The sequence below is a fragment of the Varanus komodoensis genome, unplaced genomic scaffold, assembly GCF_004798865.1.
Source record: "Varanus komodoensis strain SLA01 unplaced genomic scaffold, ASM479886v1 scaffold9, whole genome shotgun sequence".
Lineage (NCBI taxonomy): Eukaryota > Metazoa > Chordata > Lepidosauria > Squamata > Varanidae > Varanus > Varanus komodoensis.
This window is the reverse complement of record NW_025336598.1, coordinates 27,282,179-27,301,527: the sequence shown is the minus strand read 5'-3', so window position 1 is coordinate 27,301,527 and position 19,349 is coordinate 27,282,179. Positions and strand designations below refer to the sequence as shown.

General features: G+C 37.2%; 1 protein-coding gene across 1 annotated transcript in view; it reads right to left on the bottom strand.

Moving 5' to 3' along the window:
* Nucleotides 1-19,349, bottom strand: part of LOC123017201 (neurabin-2-like) — a 49,574-nt gene that overhangs the window by 18,747 nt on the left and 11,478 nt on the right. The window contains exons 3-13 of the mRNA XM_044418380.1: nt 15,705-15,837; nt 14,757-14,877; nt 12,305-12,409; nt 12,063-12,183; nt 10,812-10,955; nt 8,982-9,035; nt 7,149-7,378; nt 4,341-4,437; nt 4,076-4,247; nt 3,328-3,479; nt 1,720-2,044 (exon numbers count right to left, since the gene is read on the bottom strand). Of these exons, the coding sequence (XP_044274315.1) occupies nt 1,720-2,044; nt 3,328-3,479; nt 4,076-4,247; nt 4,341-4,437; nt 7,149-7,378; nt 8,982-9,035; nt 10,812-10,955; nt 12,063-12,183; nt 12,305-12,409; nt 14,757-14,877; nt 15,705-15,837 (1,654 nt within the window). The remainder of the gene's footprint in view (nt 1-1,719; nt 2,045-3,327; nt 3,480-4,075; nt 4,248-4,340; nt 4,438-7,148; nt 7,379-8,981; nt 9,036-10,811; nt 10,956-12,062; nt 12,184-12,304; nt 12,410-14,756; nt 14,878-15,704; nt 15,838-19,349) is intronic.

Here is a 19,349-nt window from a genome sequence, read left to right as displayed (position 1 = left end):
TTGCTAAAGAATATGCCTGATTTTACATTAAAGCCTTTTTCCTTTCTATGGGGAAATTTAATTTAGAGTTCTTTCAGTGGAAAGTACAACTGACAACATGGGTCTAACAAGTATAGAAGTAATCTTAAATTCAGTTAACAGATTTAGAATTAACAGATTTTCACAGATTTCCTTGTAGCCTTACTCATGCTTTGTTATGTATGCACAAAATTGAACCATACTTAATGGTAAGCAGGATGTATCTATAACCTTCTTGAACGGCATTTTAATCCCCATGTTACAAATACACTCTGCTTGTCATTAGTTAAAATCCATTCACAGGTGAGGATAAGCCATGGTTAAGATCAGCAGCTGAAGGAGAGGACATGCGTGTTATTAGAATGACTACACCAAAGGAAAGACTCATATTCTCTCCTGAAGCCACCAAAGGGAGAGGAAGCAGCAGTCCATCAGGCACTCTCCCATCATGCCTGGATAAAGCTGAGGGCCACCCCTATTCCTAATAGAACTTGACACTGCTGAGGCCACCAGAAGAGGAAGCAGCAGTCCTTGCATTTTATTTAAGTCCAACTCTATGACCTGCTGAGCTTTGCAACTAGGAACCTAGTGCCTACATTTGCTGTTCAACTTCTCCCTCTCAACCCTTTCCTTAAGGGCGGGGACTGTATTATTTATGATCCTTAGGAACGGCTCTGGGAGCAGGTTAAAATGTTTTAAATAAATAAATATGATCTTTGAATCTATTCCCAATACCTTAGTCATGGTTAACAGTTGTCTGCACTAGAGTCACTGAACTGATAAAAAAGTGCATAGGTTGAGATGCAAGAGGTAATGCTTCAAAGCACCTGCATCAACATCCTTATTCTCAATATATTGTAGTAGTATTTATTACATTTCCACACCACCTCTTAGCTAAAGCTCTCTGGGCAGTTCACAACAATTAAAAGCTAAACAGACAAGATAATAAAATCCAAAATAAAAGTTCATCAGTTTAAACCATGGATCCTCAAACTACAGCCCGCAGGCCAAATCCGGCCCGTCATGCCCATTTATCTGGCCTGCCTCAGAGGTTTTGGACTCCCCACACCTGCACCCGCTGCTGCCCGCCTTGCCACACACGCGCTCGCCGCCGCCTTGCTGGTCCACACCCACAGGCACCCACGCCTCACCAGCCCACATCCACTGCCATCACCTTTCAACTGGCCCCCTATTGAAAAAGTTTGAGGACCCCTGGTTTAAACCTACAGTTTAACAAAAACAAATAGATGTTAGGGGCTGTGAAAAAGACTGAAATACAGTACCAGCCCTAAAACAGAAAGTGACAAACTAAAATGCCTGGAAAACTAAAAGGATTTCACTTAGCACCTAAAAAAGAGCATAATGTAGGTGCCAAATGAACCTCTCCAGGATGCTCATTACACAGCTGGGCTTGCTACAGCCAAAAAGGTCCTCTTCTTAGGGGCTACCCAATTCATTTCCTTTGGCTGGAGCTACCTACCACAGAAGGACCCATTAAGATGATCTCAGGGTCCAGGCAGGTGTCTTATATGCTACTACAGACATGCAAGAGAGATCCTGCTTAGTAAGTCAGAGTTCTTGTGCTTTAAAAATGTTGCTTTTTTATCAATGTAGCTCCTTAGAAAGGAGGAATGTTTGGCGGAATGGAGCATGGAGGAATGTTTAGCAATTATTATTTTTAAACATGACAAATTTCGTTACCTTTATTTGATTTTCCTTTGCCTTTTGATTCTCTCTGCTTAACATTTCTGCAGTATCCTGGAGAATTTGGAGTAGTATCATCATTAGGAGCTGACTGGGTTGATCCAGAATTATTCTCTGTGTGTGGCTTATACACTGGGGAAGAGTGCACAGAAACAGATGGACTTGATTCTAACAAACTGTAGGTGTTTTCAGCACACTCTTGTTTATTAACTCTTTGATCTACATCACTCTGCTGTGATGATGTTATCTTTTCTGTCACTTCTGAAGACTTGTTCTGGATATTTTCCTGGATATAGTCATCATTATCATCATCATCCACATCCTGAAAGCAAATGTTGAAATAAAAATATTTAAGCTATCAGCAGCATAGGACCAAAATACCTGAATGGTCATTTCTTGTATCTGTATACCCACTTACTGAGGTTGTCATCCAAGGCCTGCCCTAAAGGAAATATTGGAGAGCCAAATGAGGTCACACCATGACACAGAATGGCTAGAATCACAATACACAAGTGTGAAGACAGAAATTCCTGGATCCTTTTGGCATTATTTTTTACTTCACCCATAGGTGAAAGTGAGAGATGGTCACAGAAATCCAAGTACAGGACTGTGATTCAGCAGTAGCATGTCCATAGAGAAAACAAAAAAGGCAGCAAAATAGGAGTTCCTGCCTTTCCAATTAGGGCCTTAGTTAAATTAGATTTTTTGAGTGCTTAAAGGTGTTCTCTTTAACCTTTAAAGTCCTAAATGGCTTAACACCTGACTATTTGTACCACGTGTCAATTACAAACCTGACCGGGTACTAAGGACTCCAGGAGAGGACCTTTGGTCAGGCATGTGTGAATGATCATGAATGTCCCATAATACTTCTTTAATTTGACTGTAAATCTCACATTGAAGTTACAAATATATCTAGTGTTATTATTTAAATCAATGTTTAGGATTTTGGTGTATGATGGATATTTTATCTATGTGCTGCTAAAAAAATCACTTCTCATGTACACAGATTCCATACTTGAATCAAGCTCCAGCATCAGAATAATTATGTGGTAAAATTCCAACCATGAGGCAACAATGCTTGTGGCCTGGTAGCAGTGATATGAACATTCTATTACCAGATGCCAGTGTTCCACATGTGAAGCTGATACTAACATTCTGATGTCACTTCCTATGACATGGAGGTGATGTTCATCAGGCCAATGAGTAAATGTGGCCTATAAATACTGCTGTCCTAAGCCGCTTCTAGGGGCTGCATTCTTTGTTTTATTTTTACAGCTAACAAACCTAACTATGCTGAATTTCTAGAAAACTGAGATAATAATTATCATTTTGGTGTAAACCACCCCTTTTCAAATAACTGAATATTTGTTTTAGCATAGCATTTTCAAAATCTGCTCGAAAAAGTTAACCCTGCTTATATATTGCTTGGCTATAGATTAAATCCACTTCTTTGCTTGCCTTTTTTTTGCATAGAAAGGAGGCAGAACACATGCCACCTGTCATGAATGCCGAGTAAATGATGGAATTTATTTCATGCTTGCATTCATTACAGAGAAAGTTATAAATTGTATCTGAAAAAATGAATCAACAGAAAGTATACTATACCTGTGAGTTTGCATCCTTCTGTCCAGCCCCAAGAGATTCTTTTAGCTTTGACCGAGAAGGAGGCTGACGTTTTACTTTCAAGGCAAGCTGAGCTTTTGCTTTATGTGCACTGGTGTCTAACCTTGGTGTGTCCCCAACAAAGGTATCAAAATCTGTAACAAATTGATAGTTACCTTTAAAAATTGTATTTCAGCAGTATGACATCTCTCTCACTCCTCTAACAACAGAAATGGACTGTGCTCTTTTATAAAGTAGCATTCAAAGATTTAAGTAACCTGACTCTGTCTATAAACTGAATGGAAACACTGTGGATTCCAGCTCAAAAGCTTCCATATGCTTTCAGTAACACAGCTGGTGCAATAAAATATCATTTTACTTGTACCTCATGTTATAGAACAAACAACTTAGCTTATGCAAATCTAAATTGTACAGACCTCAATGAACTAGCACAAACAGACTGAAATTCAACATGGAACACACACACACACACACACACACCTCTCCTGTTTTGTATCCCTTGTGGCATTCCAACTATTGTTGAGAAATAGAACATTTTTACCTATTCATTCCTGCACTTCTACTCAGGCTACAAAGTTTACGCTTATCTCATTTGTTAGTATTAAGGCTGCCCAATCTAGAAACTAACATATATACTTACTAAGAGTGACATTTTCAGGGCAAAATTCAGTGACACGGTGCATTACATATCTTTAGGAAACCAAAGGATAGTTTTAAAATCTTCACTTACCAGAAAAATCTAATTTCTCTATTGAAGACTCAATTTCCTGAACATCATCTTTCACTTTAAGATGCTCAGTCAGTTGTTCACAACTTGAAGTGTCAGTTGTTAACAAAACACTATTTCCAAAGAGATAAGGGAGTCTCTCATATATTTTTAATTTATCTTCAAGCTCTGTAATCTGAAAGTTTTATGACACAATTTTAAAGACCAAGAAGCAGTTGTAAAGCAAGTGCTCTGAAAAGCAATGCATAAGAAGCCAAGCTTGCCTAACCTTCTCCTGCAATATTTTCAGTTGATTTGCATGCTCCTGGTTTCTCTCTTCAAGAATTTTTGTATGATCCTCTTCTTTTTTAATGAGTTCAACTTCTCTGTGACAGGGAAAAGATACACTATTCAATATCAAAGGGTTTCATTTGGAAAATGATATTTACTGGAAAAAGCCAGTATCCAATTATATGCTACCATTAAGGTATATACCTACCCACCCATTAAAATTTGGGCAATAGGCCATTCTGAAAGAGCCATTGCTCATGGAGGTGAGAGGGCTGGGGGAAGAAGGGTCTTCTCAGTGGTTGCTCCTGAGCCTAAGGAACAGACTCCCCATAGAACAGGGGTCTCAAACTCAACTTACCTGGGGGCAGCCTGGGTGAGGCTGGGCTGCATCAAGTATTCCACCCCCACGGTGGTGGTGGGCCACTCATCCTGCGTCGCTCCCGGAGGCCGGCCCGGGTGCTGCCGGCGCTTTGAAGGCCGCAGGGCCCCTCCCCCGTGCCCCACCCGTCCCGGCAATTGACCTGTGGGCCGTGAGTTTGAGACCCCTGCCATAGAAGCGTTCCTGGCCCTGTCTTTGCTTTCATTTTGGTACCACCTTTCTCTTTACCGCCCATTTTAGTAACTATTTTAAGATGATTTTTTTAATTTTAAGGGGTTTAATAGAATTATTAATGGTTGTCCTCTCACCTGTATATGATTTATAATGATCAGTTATATTATTACTATAATTACCTATATTTTAATTGATTAATTTTATTGTTTTTAGTATTTTGTTATTTTAAGAATCTTATATTTTTGGTCTTGATTTTTGTATACTATCTAGAAAGGCTTTTGGACTACTTTTGGCAGCATATAAATAAATAAATGCAAATGACACTGCACTAACATAAACATTTCAAGTGCAACAGCAACAGCTCTTGGTGGCACAATCAGTTTTATTCATTATTAATTAATTTATTTTATTATATTTATAAACAGCCTCATAGCCCATGGGGCTCTCTGGGCGGTATACAGTGTAAAACAGAATAAAAACATCAAAACAACAGAAACAAAAAGCATGGAATTTGGAAACTCAACAAGGCTAAAACAAGAATACAACTTACAACAAAACACTTGAAGACATCAATAAAAAATATTAAAACCAAACTTTAGTTAACTATTAAAATGTGTGAAAAATGGAAAGGTTTTAAGATGTGCTTATTAAGATGCACTACAACCAAGTACAAGCTGAAAGTGAGAGACGGCAGTCCAAGATTGACAGACAAATCATCAAGGAATATCTAGATGGAATAAACATGTTCAAGTCTCCAGGGCCCAATGAACTCCATCCCAGAGTCATAAAAGAGCTAGTGGAGGAACTTTCAGAACTATTGGCTATTATCTTCAATAAATCTTGGAAAACAGGAGCAGTGCCGGACAACTAGAGAAGGGCTAACGTCTTCCCTATTCTCAAAAAGGGAAAAAAAGATGAACCTGGGAATATAAACCAGTTAGTCTCACATCAATCCCTGGAAAAATTCTGGAGCAAATTATTAAAAATCCATCCACAGGCATCTTGAAGAAAATGCGGTGATTAATAGAAGACAACATGGATTTATCAAAAATAAATCCTGTCAGACTAATTTAATCCCATTTTTTGACTGGGTAACCTCCCAAAAGGACAAAGGGAACACTGTGGACATAATCTACCTAGACTTTAGCAAATCTTTTGATATAGTGTCAAACGACATTCTGATAGGCAAAATAGCAAAAATTGGACTAGACAGAAAAACTATCAGGTGGATCCAAAATTGGCTGCTAAATCAGACACACAGAGTGCTCATCAATGGCACCTTCTCAAATTGGATGGAGATAACTAGTGGGGTGCCACAGGATCAGTTCTGGGTCCAGTGCTCTTCAACATCTTTATTAAGATTTAGATGAGGAAGTACAAAGAAAGATAATCAAACTTGCAGATGATACAAAACTGGGTGGAATAATAAACACCCTAGAGGACAGAATGAGGATCCAGGGCGATCTTGATAAACTTGAACACTGGGCTGAAAGTAACAGCATGAGATTCAATAAGGACAAATGCCAAGTCCTCCACCTAGGAAAAGAAACCAAATGCATCGATACAAGATGGGGAATATGTGACTCAACAGAACTGAAAAAGATCTCGGAGTAATTGTGGACAATGGGCTAAATATGAGCCAACAATGTGATGCAGCACCCAAAAGGGCAAATGCTATTTTTAGATGCATTAACAGAAGTATTACTTCCAAATCATGAGAAGTAGCAGTTCCTGTCACCTATCATATTAAATTCAAGTTCTTTGTGAAGAGATAAGGTGATAGTGAAAACATCTTTGAATTATAACACAATAATGCAAGACTGTTGTTCTGGGAAAACCCTTTAACCCAGTAAGTGGAATTGGTATAGCAGTAGTTTATGCTAGTGCACAACCATTTATAGTAGCAGTAATACAGCATTGGTAATTTCCCAAAGCTTGTTGTACTGGATTGTACTGTATTCAACTTGATTAGCTGAATCCATCTCCAAGCATTCTGTCTTGTTTAGTTCAGTAACTTAATGAGGCCAGCCAATAATTTACCTTTTCTAGATTTCATCATCCATTTACATTCCCACAGCTACTGAATTCAAATTGCTATTTTCAGAATGAATTCAAATTGCTATTTTCACTTTCTACCTTTACTACTACTTTACACTGAGTCAGCAGATTTTGCATCTGCACACAGCTTTCAATGCAAGAAAAGACAAGCATAAATTTGTATGAGTTTTAGAAAGTAGATAAGAATGAACTCACTTCTGTTGATATTCCTTGAGTAATTTCTTGGCTTTGTTGTATTTTTTCTCCAATGTATCATATTGTTCCTGGGTTTCTTTAAGATGTTCATTGACTGTTTTACACAAACTTTGCGCTTCTAACCAATACGTTTCCAACTTCTTTATTTTTTCTTTGTTCTCATCTAAAGTTTCCTGGAGCTGGGATTTACTTAACTCCCATTCAGCCTTTTCAGCTTCTGTTGCTTTTAACTAGAAAAACAATTTGCCAAAGTATAAGCTTCAGTATGAACATTCTTTAAAATCTTTTAATATTTTAAGAAGTCAGCAGAATAAGGAACATGAGAATACACACAACAAAATTACTTGTTAATGTTAGTATTATTGAATTCGATTTAAAGTGTGTGTGTGTGTGTGTGCGCTGAGGCACATTTCTGCACATAAATTGTGCAGAATCAGTAACTTCAAGGCACTGCTTGTTTCAGTTTTCATCACTGGCTGTACTGAAACTGAAATAAATTCAGGGATGCTCTGGGTAAATGGAAGACTCCTTTCAAGCTACCAGTAAAAGCAACAGTTAGGAAAATGTTTGCTATAAGTCATGTTTCTCTAATCTGGTACCCTCCAGATGTTTTGAACCTCAAGTCTCAACAGCCCAAGCCAACACAGCCAATAATTGGGAAATCTGGATGCTGAGAATCCAAAAGGTTGGGAAAGGTTGTCTGAAGCTTAGGTCATATTACAGAGTACCACTATTTTCCTGTCTTTTTGCTGTTATGCCACCTTGAGAAATGAACTGATTTCTGCTTTTCACAAACAGTATTTTGAGGGTTCATGTAAGCCATAGAAGGTTTATTTATATACATTCAATAGCTGTATTTGGGTAGGAAGCAAGATCCTACACTGGCTCCAGCAAAAATTACTGGGTTCTGTTTTTACGAGATGCATAGAAAGGAAAGTTCTATGACATGTATTGCAAAATGCTGATATCTTGCCTATACACTGAGTGTTTTGTTAAAGTGCTGCATAGTATAATACATTCTGATAATAAAAACTCATCTGTATGATAACAGAAATATATTCTACAAACTGTAGGTTCTTCTATTGGGAAAACACACCTTTGAAAAAATAAACTTCAGGCAAAATAATTCCTTCCATTCAATTACGAATGGTACATGAATCCTCTTGGAACATAGATCTAGCAATTCTATGCCTATGCTTTTTTCTTTTACTAGCAGAGAGGCAAAGTACACATAGGTATAGCAACTCCTTTCCTTCTCTCCTAGTCAGAGTGTACTACTTAAAGAGCATCTCATACTGCACTGGGAAACCTACTTACAAGACAGAGAGGAAAGAGGAGCCTCTGCAGAAAGTTCTCTGTAACAGGAGATAACAAATCAGAATACACCGTGCAATTTTCTGTCCCCTGGATCATAAGCAAGGAAGGGGAGGTGCCTTTGCCCACAAAGGAAACCATTACGTCAATCACAACATGAGAATGGGAAGCAGATAGGGGTGTGCTGGAGGTAAAACGGGGAGAAAAATACTCCCTCCAGACTCTTTCACGTAAGATGTGTCTGACTCAGCTTGGCCTTTATTGAAATAGCTTTATTCTCTGAAGTCATGTATTAATATTTGTAACAGAACACTAGGAGAAACATAAAAATATAGAGGACAATGTTCATTATGGATCACACTATAAGAATTATTTAAATAATGACTTGCTGAACTGGGGCTGAATTTAAGTGTTTGGTATTATTTTGATTGTCCTGAGTATACTCAGTCTTAGTTTTACAAATACCAAATACAAACCAAAACTATATTCATATCCTGTATTTGTGTATTAAAAACTTACCTTTTCCTTAAGTTGGTTAACTTCAGCTGTTGTAACAGCATGTTTTAACTGTAACTACAAAAGGATAGAAAAAGATTTGTCAAAGGGGAAAAACTAGCATTTGAAAGGTTATTGTCTTCGTAAGGTTTGTCATAATGTATTTATTTAACTGCTCTAAACTAATAAAATTGCTGTGGCCCTAACAAAAATATCTGTAAAACTTTTTAGTGCACTTGAACCACTTCATACTAGAGGTACTCCTCAACAATGCTAGGGTCAGTTGTGCTGTGGTATATCACAGAATCTACAATTTCATTAAAAAAAAATACATTGAATGTATTAGCTGATTTATTCATATTCTAATGAATACCAACTACCTGAGCTAAGATCCATTTTATCACCAGCAATTTCTCAAAATAGGGTAGAGAAAATCACTCAACATTTTACCTGTATCATAAATTCCATTTTCCCTTTTTGTAGTTATGCCACTTCAAGAACAATGCAAAATATTTTTGTTTATATTTTTAAAAAATTCCTTATATTTAAGGAATATTTTCTTCCTTAAATTTTTCCTTAAATATTCCTTATATTTCCTTATAACACTTTTTGTGTTTATGAATATGCAGAAATATAAGGAATTACGCTTGCAGGACCACCTTCTGCTTGCACCTGTTGAATCAGACACAATGCCTCGCTGGGAAGTTCCATGTCAAAAGTTCCCAGTGTGTTGGGGCCCCTCAAATGGCATCTACAAAGGGATTCCCAACATGGATCCCATGGGCACCCACATGTTTATTTTCTGTTTTCAATAAATATATATACATGGAGTTGTATGAAAATCACACCACTCTCTACCAATTATACACTCTCTACCAATTAACAAAAATGGCAGAAATATCCCAGTAAGTATTCATTTAAAGTTAGTGACTATATACTACCTGTTCATATACAAAAAAAATGTTATTAGGCCCTCAGTCATTGCATAATAACAGGTGAAGGTTTATCCATTTAATTTTCTGATATTGGTGTTTTAGCTGTTAAAAAGGTGCAGACAATCCATCCCTCTTTCAACTTAATTTCCATGAAATAGGTAAATAATTTAAGGGAGGATGTACATCACTGAATATTAAAGACTGTTTTAGTACAAAATAAAGCATTCACTATATTAAACTGCCACAAAGTAGCTGAATTTGAACATCCCTTCTTGAGGAGCCAATGTAGTATTCAATAGATACATTCTTCTAGATAGATTCTTTTTTTGCTGTGTAAGATGCAGTCTAAAATCCATAGATATGAAGGGAGATATCAAAGCAACTATAAGCTGATTCAGCATTCTGTGGTAGTACCCACAGCAGTTTCTCAAATTCCCAAAAGGGCTCATACAGCCAGGAAGTAGGGACTGCGTCTCATCACCAACTAAATTACTGAATGCTACTGAGGACAGTGTTAACATTGTGGGTTACAATGGACCCTAACAATTTTCATGTTAGGCTACCTTTTAAAATGTGATATTAATAACATCTATTATGTTATGTTAAATGGGAATCATTTTGAAATCATATTTTTAGTTACATTCTGGGACTTTAAAGAGGTCTGTTGTACCACCATAGCAGATTTATACTGCAAGGAACAACACAAACATGATGAGAAAAGTGTAAAAAGATTAGGCCAGTATTTATACTGCTAAAATTTCTTCTCTTGTGTTCCATGTTCAGAGTATCTTTAAAACATAAAAAGCCCAGAACAGTAAGGGAAATGAATGCACATCAATGATATGCATATTAAGTCATGTAGAGAGTGCAATATAAATCAAGTTTACTGTTTTACAAGACAGCAAAAACTGCACTGTACCTCTTTAAACTTCAGCAGAAATTGTGCCGAATCCATGTCTAGTGGTAAATTAATATCTTCATTTTCAGGAAGATAGAACACTTCCACAGATTTTCCATGTAAATGTGATTCAAATGAATCTTCTTCATCATCATAATCATCATCCTGAAAAGGCATTAGCTACTATTTACTGAAATTACATAAACCCTTTTCTAACAATTGCTATAAAACATGAAATTCATAAAGACTAAATACAAAGATCACAATACTATTATAATTTTGCATGCTGCAGTTTGAATTTTTCTTCACTTTTTTCCTTTATTTGCAATTTAAAAATTTCCAACACATGTTTTGAAGAGATAGGTCACTGAAGTAATTTAAGCAATTAACTGTTTCTGGCACATCACAGGAGACTATGAATTCTGGCTCAATCAATTATGATGTGCACAAGCAGCGTAAGAGTACATCCAACCTAAATGCTTCCACTTGGCTCCTTCTTTCATGCAAGCTTTCCATTATGTCTGAACTAGGAACTATGCTTAATTTTTACAATCAATGCAATATTCTTAAAACAATTTCAAAACAGGAACAATTGGGCCACATGCACAGTGGAGGAAAGCAGCAAATCAACCAACACAGCAAGAAGGAGAGAGAAGAAATGAAGAAAACAAAACTACATGGGAGCCACATACACGCCCCCCCCCCCAAAAAAAAAGCAGCAAGAAATGAAGCAACAGAAAAAACAACACAGAGACATGAGAGTCATATGGGGTAAACTGTCAACACACTGTCCTTAACCTCTCTCTGCTCTTCCTCATCTGTCTGTCCTCCCCACCAGCTTGGGATCCTTCTGAGCAGCCTCTAAGCTTATCAGTAAATTTCTGGCGTCCAAAAATAGGCATAGAAGGGCAACAGGAAACCAAGTTTCTCTTTCCCATTTCCACCTTCCAGACCGCAGCCAAGAAGCTTGGATGGCTCCTTTTCTTAACAATCTCCTCTACTTGTCATCACCTCTACCTATAATGCTCACTATCCTCCTCCCTGTTCCTCACCTACAAACTCAGTCCATGACGGCCTAAGGTAAGAGCTAGACAGTGGCTACAATGTGAATCCTGTTGCCAGCGGTCATCTCTCTTTACAGCTTGTAATACCTTCACCTTCAACAAGGAGATTGGCTGGAATGCTAAACAAAAGCCTTCTTGTTAGAAGCCAGAATCCGCAGTAACATTTTATTGTAGGCTCCATTTATATGCATACAAATATAACTGATACCTGTTCTGTATCATCATGGGCAAACTGCTGCTCATATAAGCATCTCTCCTGTTCCAAAGTCTCACTGATAAGGCGAGCTACTTCACTTTGAGTTCCTGGTTTTTCTCTTCCAATCAGGAACCTAAGGAGTTGAACCATTATTAATAAATCAATATAAATTAACTTCTTATATTACAATATATTAGTGCCTCCAGCAAAAATATAACATTTTCTATTAATTTTATTAATAAAAATGCACATACCTGACTGTGCCTTTTGTATTTTTTAATACAGTTGCTGCAAAAAACTGGGTAACACCTACAAGACTGATACCATCAACCTCAACAATCTGATCATTTACTTGGATTCTGCAAGACAACAAAGAAACATCAGGTTTTGCAAAGAATTCATTATCCAAAAGCAGAAAAATAAAAATGCATAATAACTAAGGGCATATTTGGTCATTATATTCTACAAAAGACTTTACAGAAATCACTCTTGATTGCACATACCCTTCCCCGGGAAGGAAAAGTAACAAATGAATTAAATCAGACTTAAATATTTTAATTAAAACAAAAGATATGAATTTGAAAAGCAATAATAATTTTTGTTCTTGTTAATACATTTAACTACAAATACTGGCTAGAAGAATATATATTTAAATTGGTTAAGTTCTATTTAAATACAGACTGACTTAAATCTGATTTGATGCCACCTTTGCTCAAAGAAGAGAGTTTTTGAAACACCGTATGTGTTCTCATTCAGTTACTGTGCAATAATAAAATTATGGCTCTTCCTCTACCATTCGTTTAGTTACCCACTATTACAGGTACACTGAAGAACTGTGATCACTGAACTGACTGCTTTAAAAAAAAACAACAGATTTGCTCACATTTAAACTGGAGTACCTTTAAAGCATACAGTCCATACATCTTTCCCTCTTTCCAAGTTGACAAAAATAATGGCTTGCTAACTAAAAACTTTATTAAGTTAATGCAAGACAATCTGACTGGCTTAAAGGCACAAATGAAGCATGCTATAGAAGTTAATAACAAAATAAACCACCTTAGTTGGAATACTTGTTGTTAAGGAAGTATGACCTATTACTATTACTGAGAAGCAGATCCTTCCTTCCTTCCAGACTCACTTTACCAAGTCACAGCTCTTGCCTGTGGGCCAATCTCTTAAGCATGTCTGACAGTTCTTTGCTGGTCTGGCCTCTTCAGCTGATGCTACAATTACTGAAATTACTATGGCTGATATGCCACTTCCTCAACAGGCTAACTTTGTCTTCTGACGGTGCCTTTCTTCAACTGGCCTTGACTTCTTGGCCGCAGATGCCAACCCATCTTCCTTACCTGAATCACATTTTGTTCCCACATCCTTTGAAAACTCTTATGCAAGATAAATTGGCCCAAAACCAATTGAAAGTGGCTTTATTTGTGCTACCTTTAGCCAAGTCTATTGTTGAATTTGTTTGCTGTCATGTTATAAATTATTCTGTGGAAGTCTAGCCTTTTTCTGGCAATTCACCAGAAACACAAGCAATCAGCTGATATGTAGACAATGCAATGTAAGAGCAATGGGGCTTACTTCTGAGAAGACATGTATGAATTACTAGTTGTTCTCCTACCACAAATAAAAAAGCAAATGTTGTAGTGCAAAAGGATTGCATGCTGTAAAACTAGGGATTTTAGAATAAATTCTTATGTAGCACAAAGACTCCGTAGCAATTACAGTTGAAGTCCAGATATAATATAGTCTTAGGAAAAGAGTTTTTGGTTTTAACAGAGGTACCAAAAGGGACTCGAAAATAGCAGCAGACCGAAAAAAACAGATATTAGAAGAAGAATCAGTTCTTCTCAATCTATGAAAATTTTCTTTAACCCTCCCTGATCACCAGATAATCCAAGATTGAAATCTAAAATCTAATCTGCAATTAACCTTATCATTATAATCCTCCTCATCCTCCATCATCATCATCATGATATGCTTATTTGAAAAAAAAATCTATAAATTTAAAAGGTATTTTCTTGATTTAAAGCAGTTATTTAAATCAATGTTTTATCTTGGTTATTCAAATTTCCTTGAATGTATGTATTTATTATTTAATGTGGCATTTTCACATAATAACGGAAAATGTATTCCCAATTAAACTCAGAACTATGCTCTAGTAAGTGGACAATAGCCTGGACCTGTAGTGAGGTATGCCTGATTCATCTCAGAGCTGTCTCAAACAGTGGGAAACAATGGTTCCCTAGCACAAGGATAAGCTGCCATGAAACCTGGGCTCACATGCTCTCCTATTTTTAATTTTAAACTCTCCAAAGTTCCCTTTCATGCCCTAACCTGGGTTTCCAATACCATGCTTTGATCCTGACTTCCCCTCACTAACCATAGTTTAATTAACTACATTTCCAAAAGTTTGGATATTACAGAGCACTTAGTTAGTTTTAAATTGAAAGCTCTTTCTCCTCATGCACGCAAAAGAGGAAAACAGAGTGGGGAAAACAGGTAAGCCTGAGGCTCAACATGGCTCATTCTTATAGAAGGCAAACAAAGTTTCCCATTATATCCCAACCAAGTCAATGACTTCTCCAGATGCCAATGAGTTGTAAAGCTCTATGCATCTAGAGTTCTTGATTGTAAACTCTTCTTACAAAAACAAATGAAAAAGGGGGCAGAACATAATAAGAATTCCTAATGAAAACTTACCGACCATCCTTCTGAGCAGCTCCGCCTTCAGTTATTGTTTTTACAAAGATGCCCAGCTTTTCTAGTCCCTGATCTGCACCAACACCCATTCCAATTATACTGATACCTAATCCACTGTCACCTATAGATTACAAAAAATGTATTTTTAAAATTACTTCCATGAATGAAATGCTGTACTTTATCTGCATATGCTATTTAAAATAATGAAAAATAAGTTAAGTTTATATTTAAAGAACCATAAGAGCTAAAACAAATGCATTTATACATTATAAAATAGTATTTTACAAAAAATATTAAAACATAACATACTCTGATTCCTAGTGAAACATTTTACCCCTTTAGCTGATATTTCTGGACTGCACATAATTCCATGTTTTAGTTTTAATTAATTACACCCCTCCTTTCCCCAGTAACCAATTTTTCTCTTAGCCATTTGGATATGACAAGAACTAGACAACATTTTCTAGCTCAGAAACCATAATAAAATATTTAGGAGGCAATACTTTAGTAAGCCAAGAAAGGGCCAACTTTCACAACATGCCAGCCCAATGGGGATTATTTTACCTGCAAGAGGCTATGGCACATGCTGTTTGCCATTGCTAAAATGTAACTGGGTTGCATTTTAGCAATGTGAACCCAATTAGTGAGAGTTAAATGACCCTTGCTTAATCCATGGATTCTGCAAGGGTTGCATATAACCACCAAAAAAAATTCTGCCAGACAGATTTGCAGAACTCACCCAACTATAGTAACCCTTGGCTTGGGCCTGCGTATTTACAATAGCAGACAACACATACTGCGGTGCCCTGAGCATGAGTTAATTCAAGGTTGGTTGTCATGTCATTTGAATCAGGTAAATATAATTAAATTCTTCACCGTGCGGTGACCGTTTGGGCCTGAAACTGAAATAAGACAAACTTCTATGGAACAAACATTTAACTTTTGTACCTTTTTCAATTTCCACTGGGAAAACCTCCATTTTCTCCACCCTTTTCTCAAGTTCATATTCAGCTGATGCTGCCACAGGGTCAACCTCTTCATTGCGTCTATCATAGTCTTCATTTGAGTAAGTACTGAACACCTGAAAAAAATAAGAATCGTTTTCACCAGGATAGATTTGATTTAAATCAAATTACTAGTCAGTAATACTAGATTTAAATCATGGTTCTCTACATAATTTGCACACATGCCAAGGAACTTCATTAAAATATTCCCAAACTAGGTCTCTCTTACAGCCTGTGGGCTTAAATGGTATTCCCCTCCAGGGAAAGAATAAAAACCCTCAAGCTATACACAAAAAGAGCCAAAGATTTGTGGAGTATTCCGCTCAAAAGGTTTCACTTTCATTTTTAGTGTTTGCCCCTCCTCCTCACACATAGCTTCTTGTGCAGATGCATTCCACTCTCAACAATCCTCTTCTATTCATTGATTTTTTTTGAAATTTAGCACTTAAGAGGCAAGGGGTTGATTCTGTGTATCCAGATTTGCAAAGGAACAATGGAAGTAAGTATTTTTTTCAATTCATTATGTTTATTTTATAAAATTTTTGCTAAGACGAGGCACGTGTTCTCTGCAGACACCAATTTGGTTTTGAGAACTGTAAAACCAAGCATCTATGATAATAGCTTCTATACAGAAAAGAACTACCCAATAATCTTACAGAAACCTCTGTAAGAGCATGACATTGTGAATGGATTAATGGAATTCATTTACCACAAATACATTGCATGAATATACGACTTCATGCTACATAATTCTTATATAACTAATCCTTATATCATGATGAATAACTTTTGGGCTATATCTTAAATAGAAAACTATCTTTTTTTCTCAAAAAGTATTTTATTTTAAAAAATCCAAATTAAATATAAAAAACTGATTTAATTTTTAAAAAATCATTTATTTTAAAACTGATTTTAGCAACCTTGGTTTTTACTCATGAAAGCTAATAAACCTAAAAACAAGGCACTATTTGCTTTTAAATACTACTTAAGAACATTCCACAACCCTTTACAACATTGCCAACCAATTACTTGTGGTATATATATTTTGTACCTAAATTTATCTCAACTCTGAAGCAAAATGACTCAAATTCCATGGCAAAGGAGCACAAAGTTAAATCTTATAAAAATGAGGCATCTAATATTGAGTATAAAATAAACATAAGCAACTTTCAAAATAGAAAAGAAAGTAGCTGTATATGAAAACAAAGTCTTACTCCCTGATTGCTGATGGCTCTTCATAGATACTCCATGTCAGCATATTTTTACGGCTCCTTTGAAATGATGTGGGGTAGAAAATCTTCCAAACTGAAAAGTTTTCAGTGCTTTATTTTTCTACAGAAAATTGTTTCATAAAAATGAAAGTATACCACTTGCAATTACACACTGGCAGGTTCAAAATTGTAATTGTTTTCCAGATGTTTACTCATATGTCGTTAAATATATAAATGTCCCAAATTAAATGGAACTAATAAACAGTTACAGTAAAACTTGAGATGCCCCGAGAGTTGAACTATGTTGGATGACTGGTTGTCAGTATATCAAAATCATTTCTTTAGGTTACTAAAATTAGTGGCAATGGTTTTTGGTACCTTTGGAGTAAGATCCCCTTAAATTTAAGCAATGTAAGAGAAGCCCAAGGGATGCGGGTGGCACAGTGGTTTAAACTGCTCAGCTGCTGGGCTGGTTGATCGAAAGGTCGACAGTTCGAATCCGCACAACAGGGTGAGCTCCTGTTGCTCTATCCTAGCTCCTGCCAACCTTGTAGTTCGAAAGCATGCAAATGCAAGTAGATAAAAAGGTACCACTTTTTGTACCTTTGGGAAGTGGGAAGGTAACAGCATTCCGTGCACCTTGGTGTTTAGCCATACTGGGCACATGACCACGGAAACTGTCTGAGGACAAACGCTGGCTCCCTTGGCTAGGAAACAGAATAAGCACCGCCCCCTAGAGTCAGACATGACTGTACTTTAATGTCATGGGGCAACTTTTACTTTTTAAGAGAAGCCCAGTCCAGTAGATTTTTAAAATTCTACTTAATATAACTTTTAGTGAGTTTTAATTTTTCTTCAAGTATTTCAGGTCAAAGGTTTTTTGAGTATAGGGACAAAAAAAATTAGCATGGGGTACTTTCAAAAGTTTTGTTTATTAAATGCAGCTAAAACAAACATGATAAATTCAATCTTTGTAGGCCAAAAGTTAGCTACTTGTCCTCCAGATATTTTGGCCTTTAACTCTGAATAGGTCTAGCTGGTATAAATAGGTGAAAGCATCTGAAGAGCCAAAAGTTGTTCACTTGTATTCTATGACATCAGAACCCTAAGTCTATCCAAATAAGTCATTAATTTACTTATGTACATATCATACTGCCCAATAGCCATTGCTCTCTGGACAATGAGCAACAGGTAATACATACAATAAAATAAAACAATAAAAACACCATTAAATTACATTTTTACAACAACCAAAACCAGCACATATTGCTAGGCAAGCTAAAAAAAGAAAAACAGCTGACAGCACCTTGCACCCCATCTGCTATTTGGAGTTTGCAGATGCTTCAGCAAAAGGGGAACTCTTAACCTGGTGGCAAAAAGATGGTAAAACTGGCACCAGGCAGACCTCAGTGGGGCAATCATTCCATAATTTGAGGGCTACCACAGAGAAGGCCCTCCTTCTTGCTCCCATCTGTTGAGCCTTCCTAGAAGTGGCATTTGCAGGAAGGTCTAAGATACAGTGTCTGGGTACACTATGGTTGGCATCCATCACTTTTCCATCAGGTATTCACTTTTCCATCAGGTATTATGATGGGCTATAAAGCCCTACATCAGCTATGTAGGGCTTTATAGGCCACAACTGGTACCTGGAACTGGGCTCAGAAGTACATAGGCAACAGTGCAAGCAGGCCAGAGGTAGAATCATATGCTTGGATTGCAGGTAGTAGTCTATCTGCAATTTTTGGCAGAAACTGCAGCTTCCAGACTGTCTTCGAGGAAGCCCACATAGAGCGCACTGGAGTAATTTAGGTTAGAGATTACCAGAGCATGGATTACTGCAGTCTGACTTTTCTGTCCAAACAGGGGTGTAGCTGGGCACCAGGTGAAGCTGGTGGGAGATCCTCCATGACACTGAGGCCACCTTGGCCTCAAATTACAAAGATGGATCAAAAAGCACCCCCAAACTACAATTCTACTCCTTTAAGGGGAGAGCAATCCCAGCTACAACAGGCTGAGCACCCTCCATCTCATCAGAGGAACTGCCCACCAAGTGTATCTCAAGCTTGTCTGGACTGAGCTTCAGTTTGTTAGCCTTCGCCCAGGCCACTGTCAGTCAGGCACTGGTTTAGCACATCCGCAGCCTCACTTTCAGAAGATGAAAGGGGCAACAGAGCTGCATGTCATCAGCACATTGATGACAACACACTCCTCAGTGTTTTCATGTAGACATTTAATTGCATGGGGGATAAGACTGTTCCCCAAGAACCACATACTGGAGAATCCTTTGGGGCCAAGCAATATTCCCCAAGCACCACTTTCTGGAGCCAACCTTGCAAAGCATGAGCCTCTGTTCCCACAGGTTACTGTGCCTGATGGTA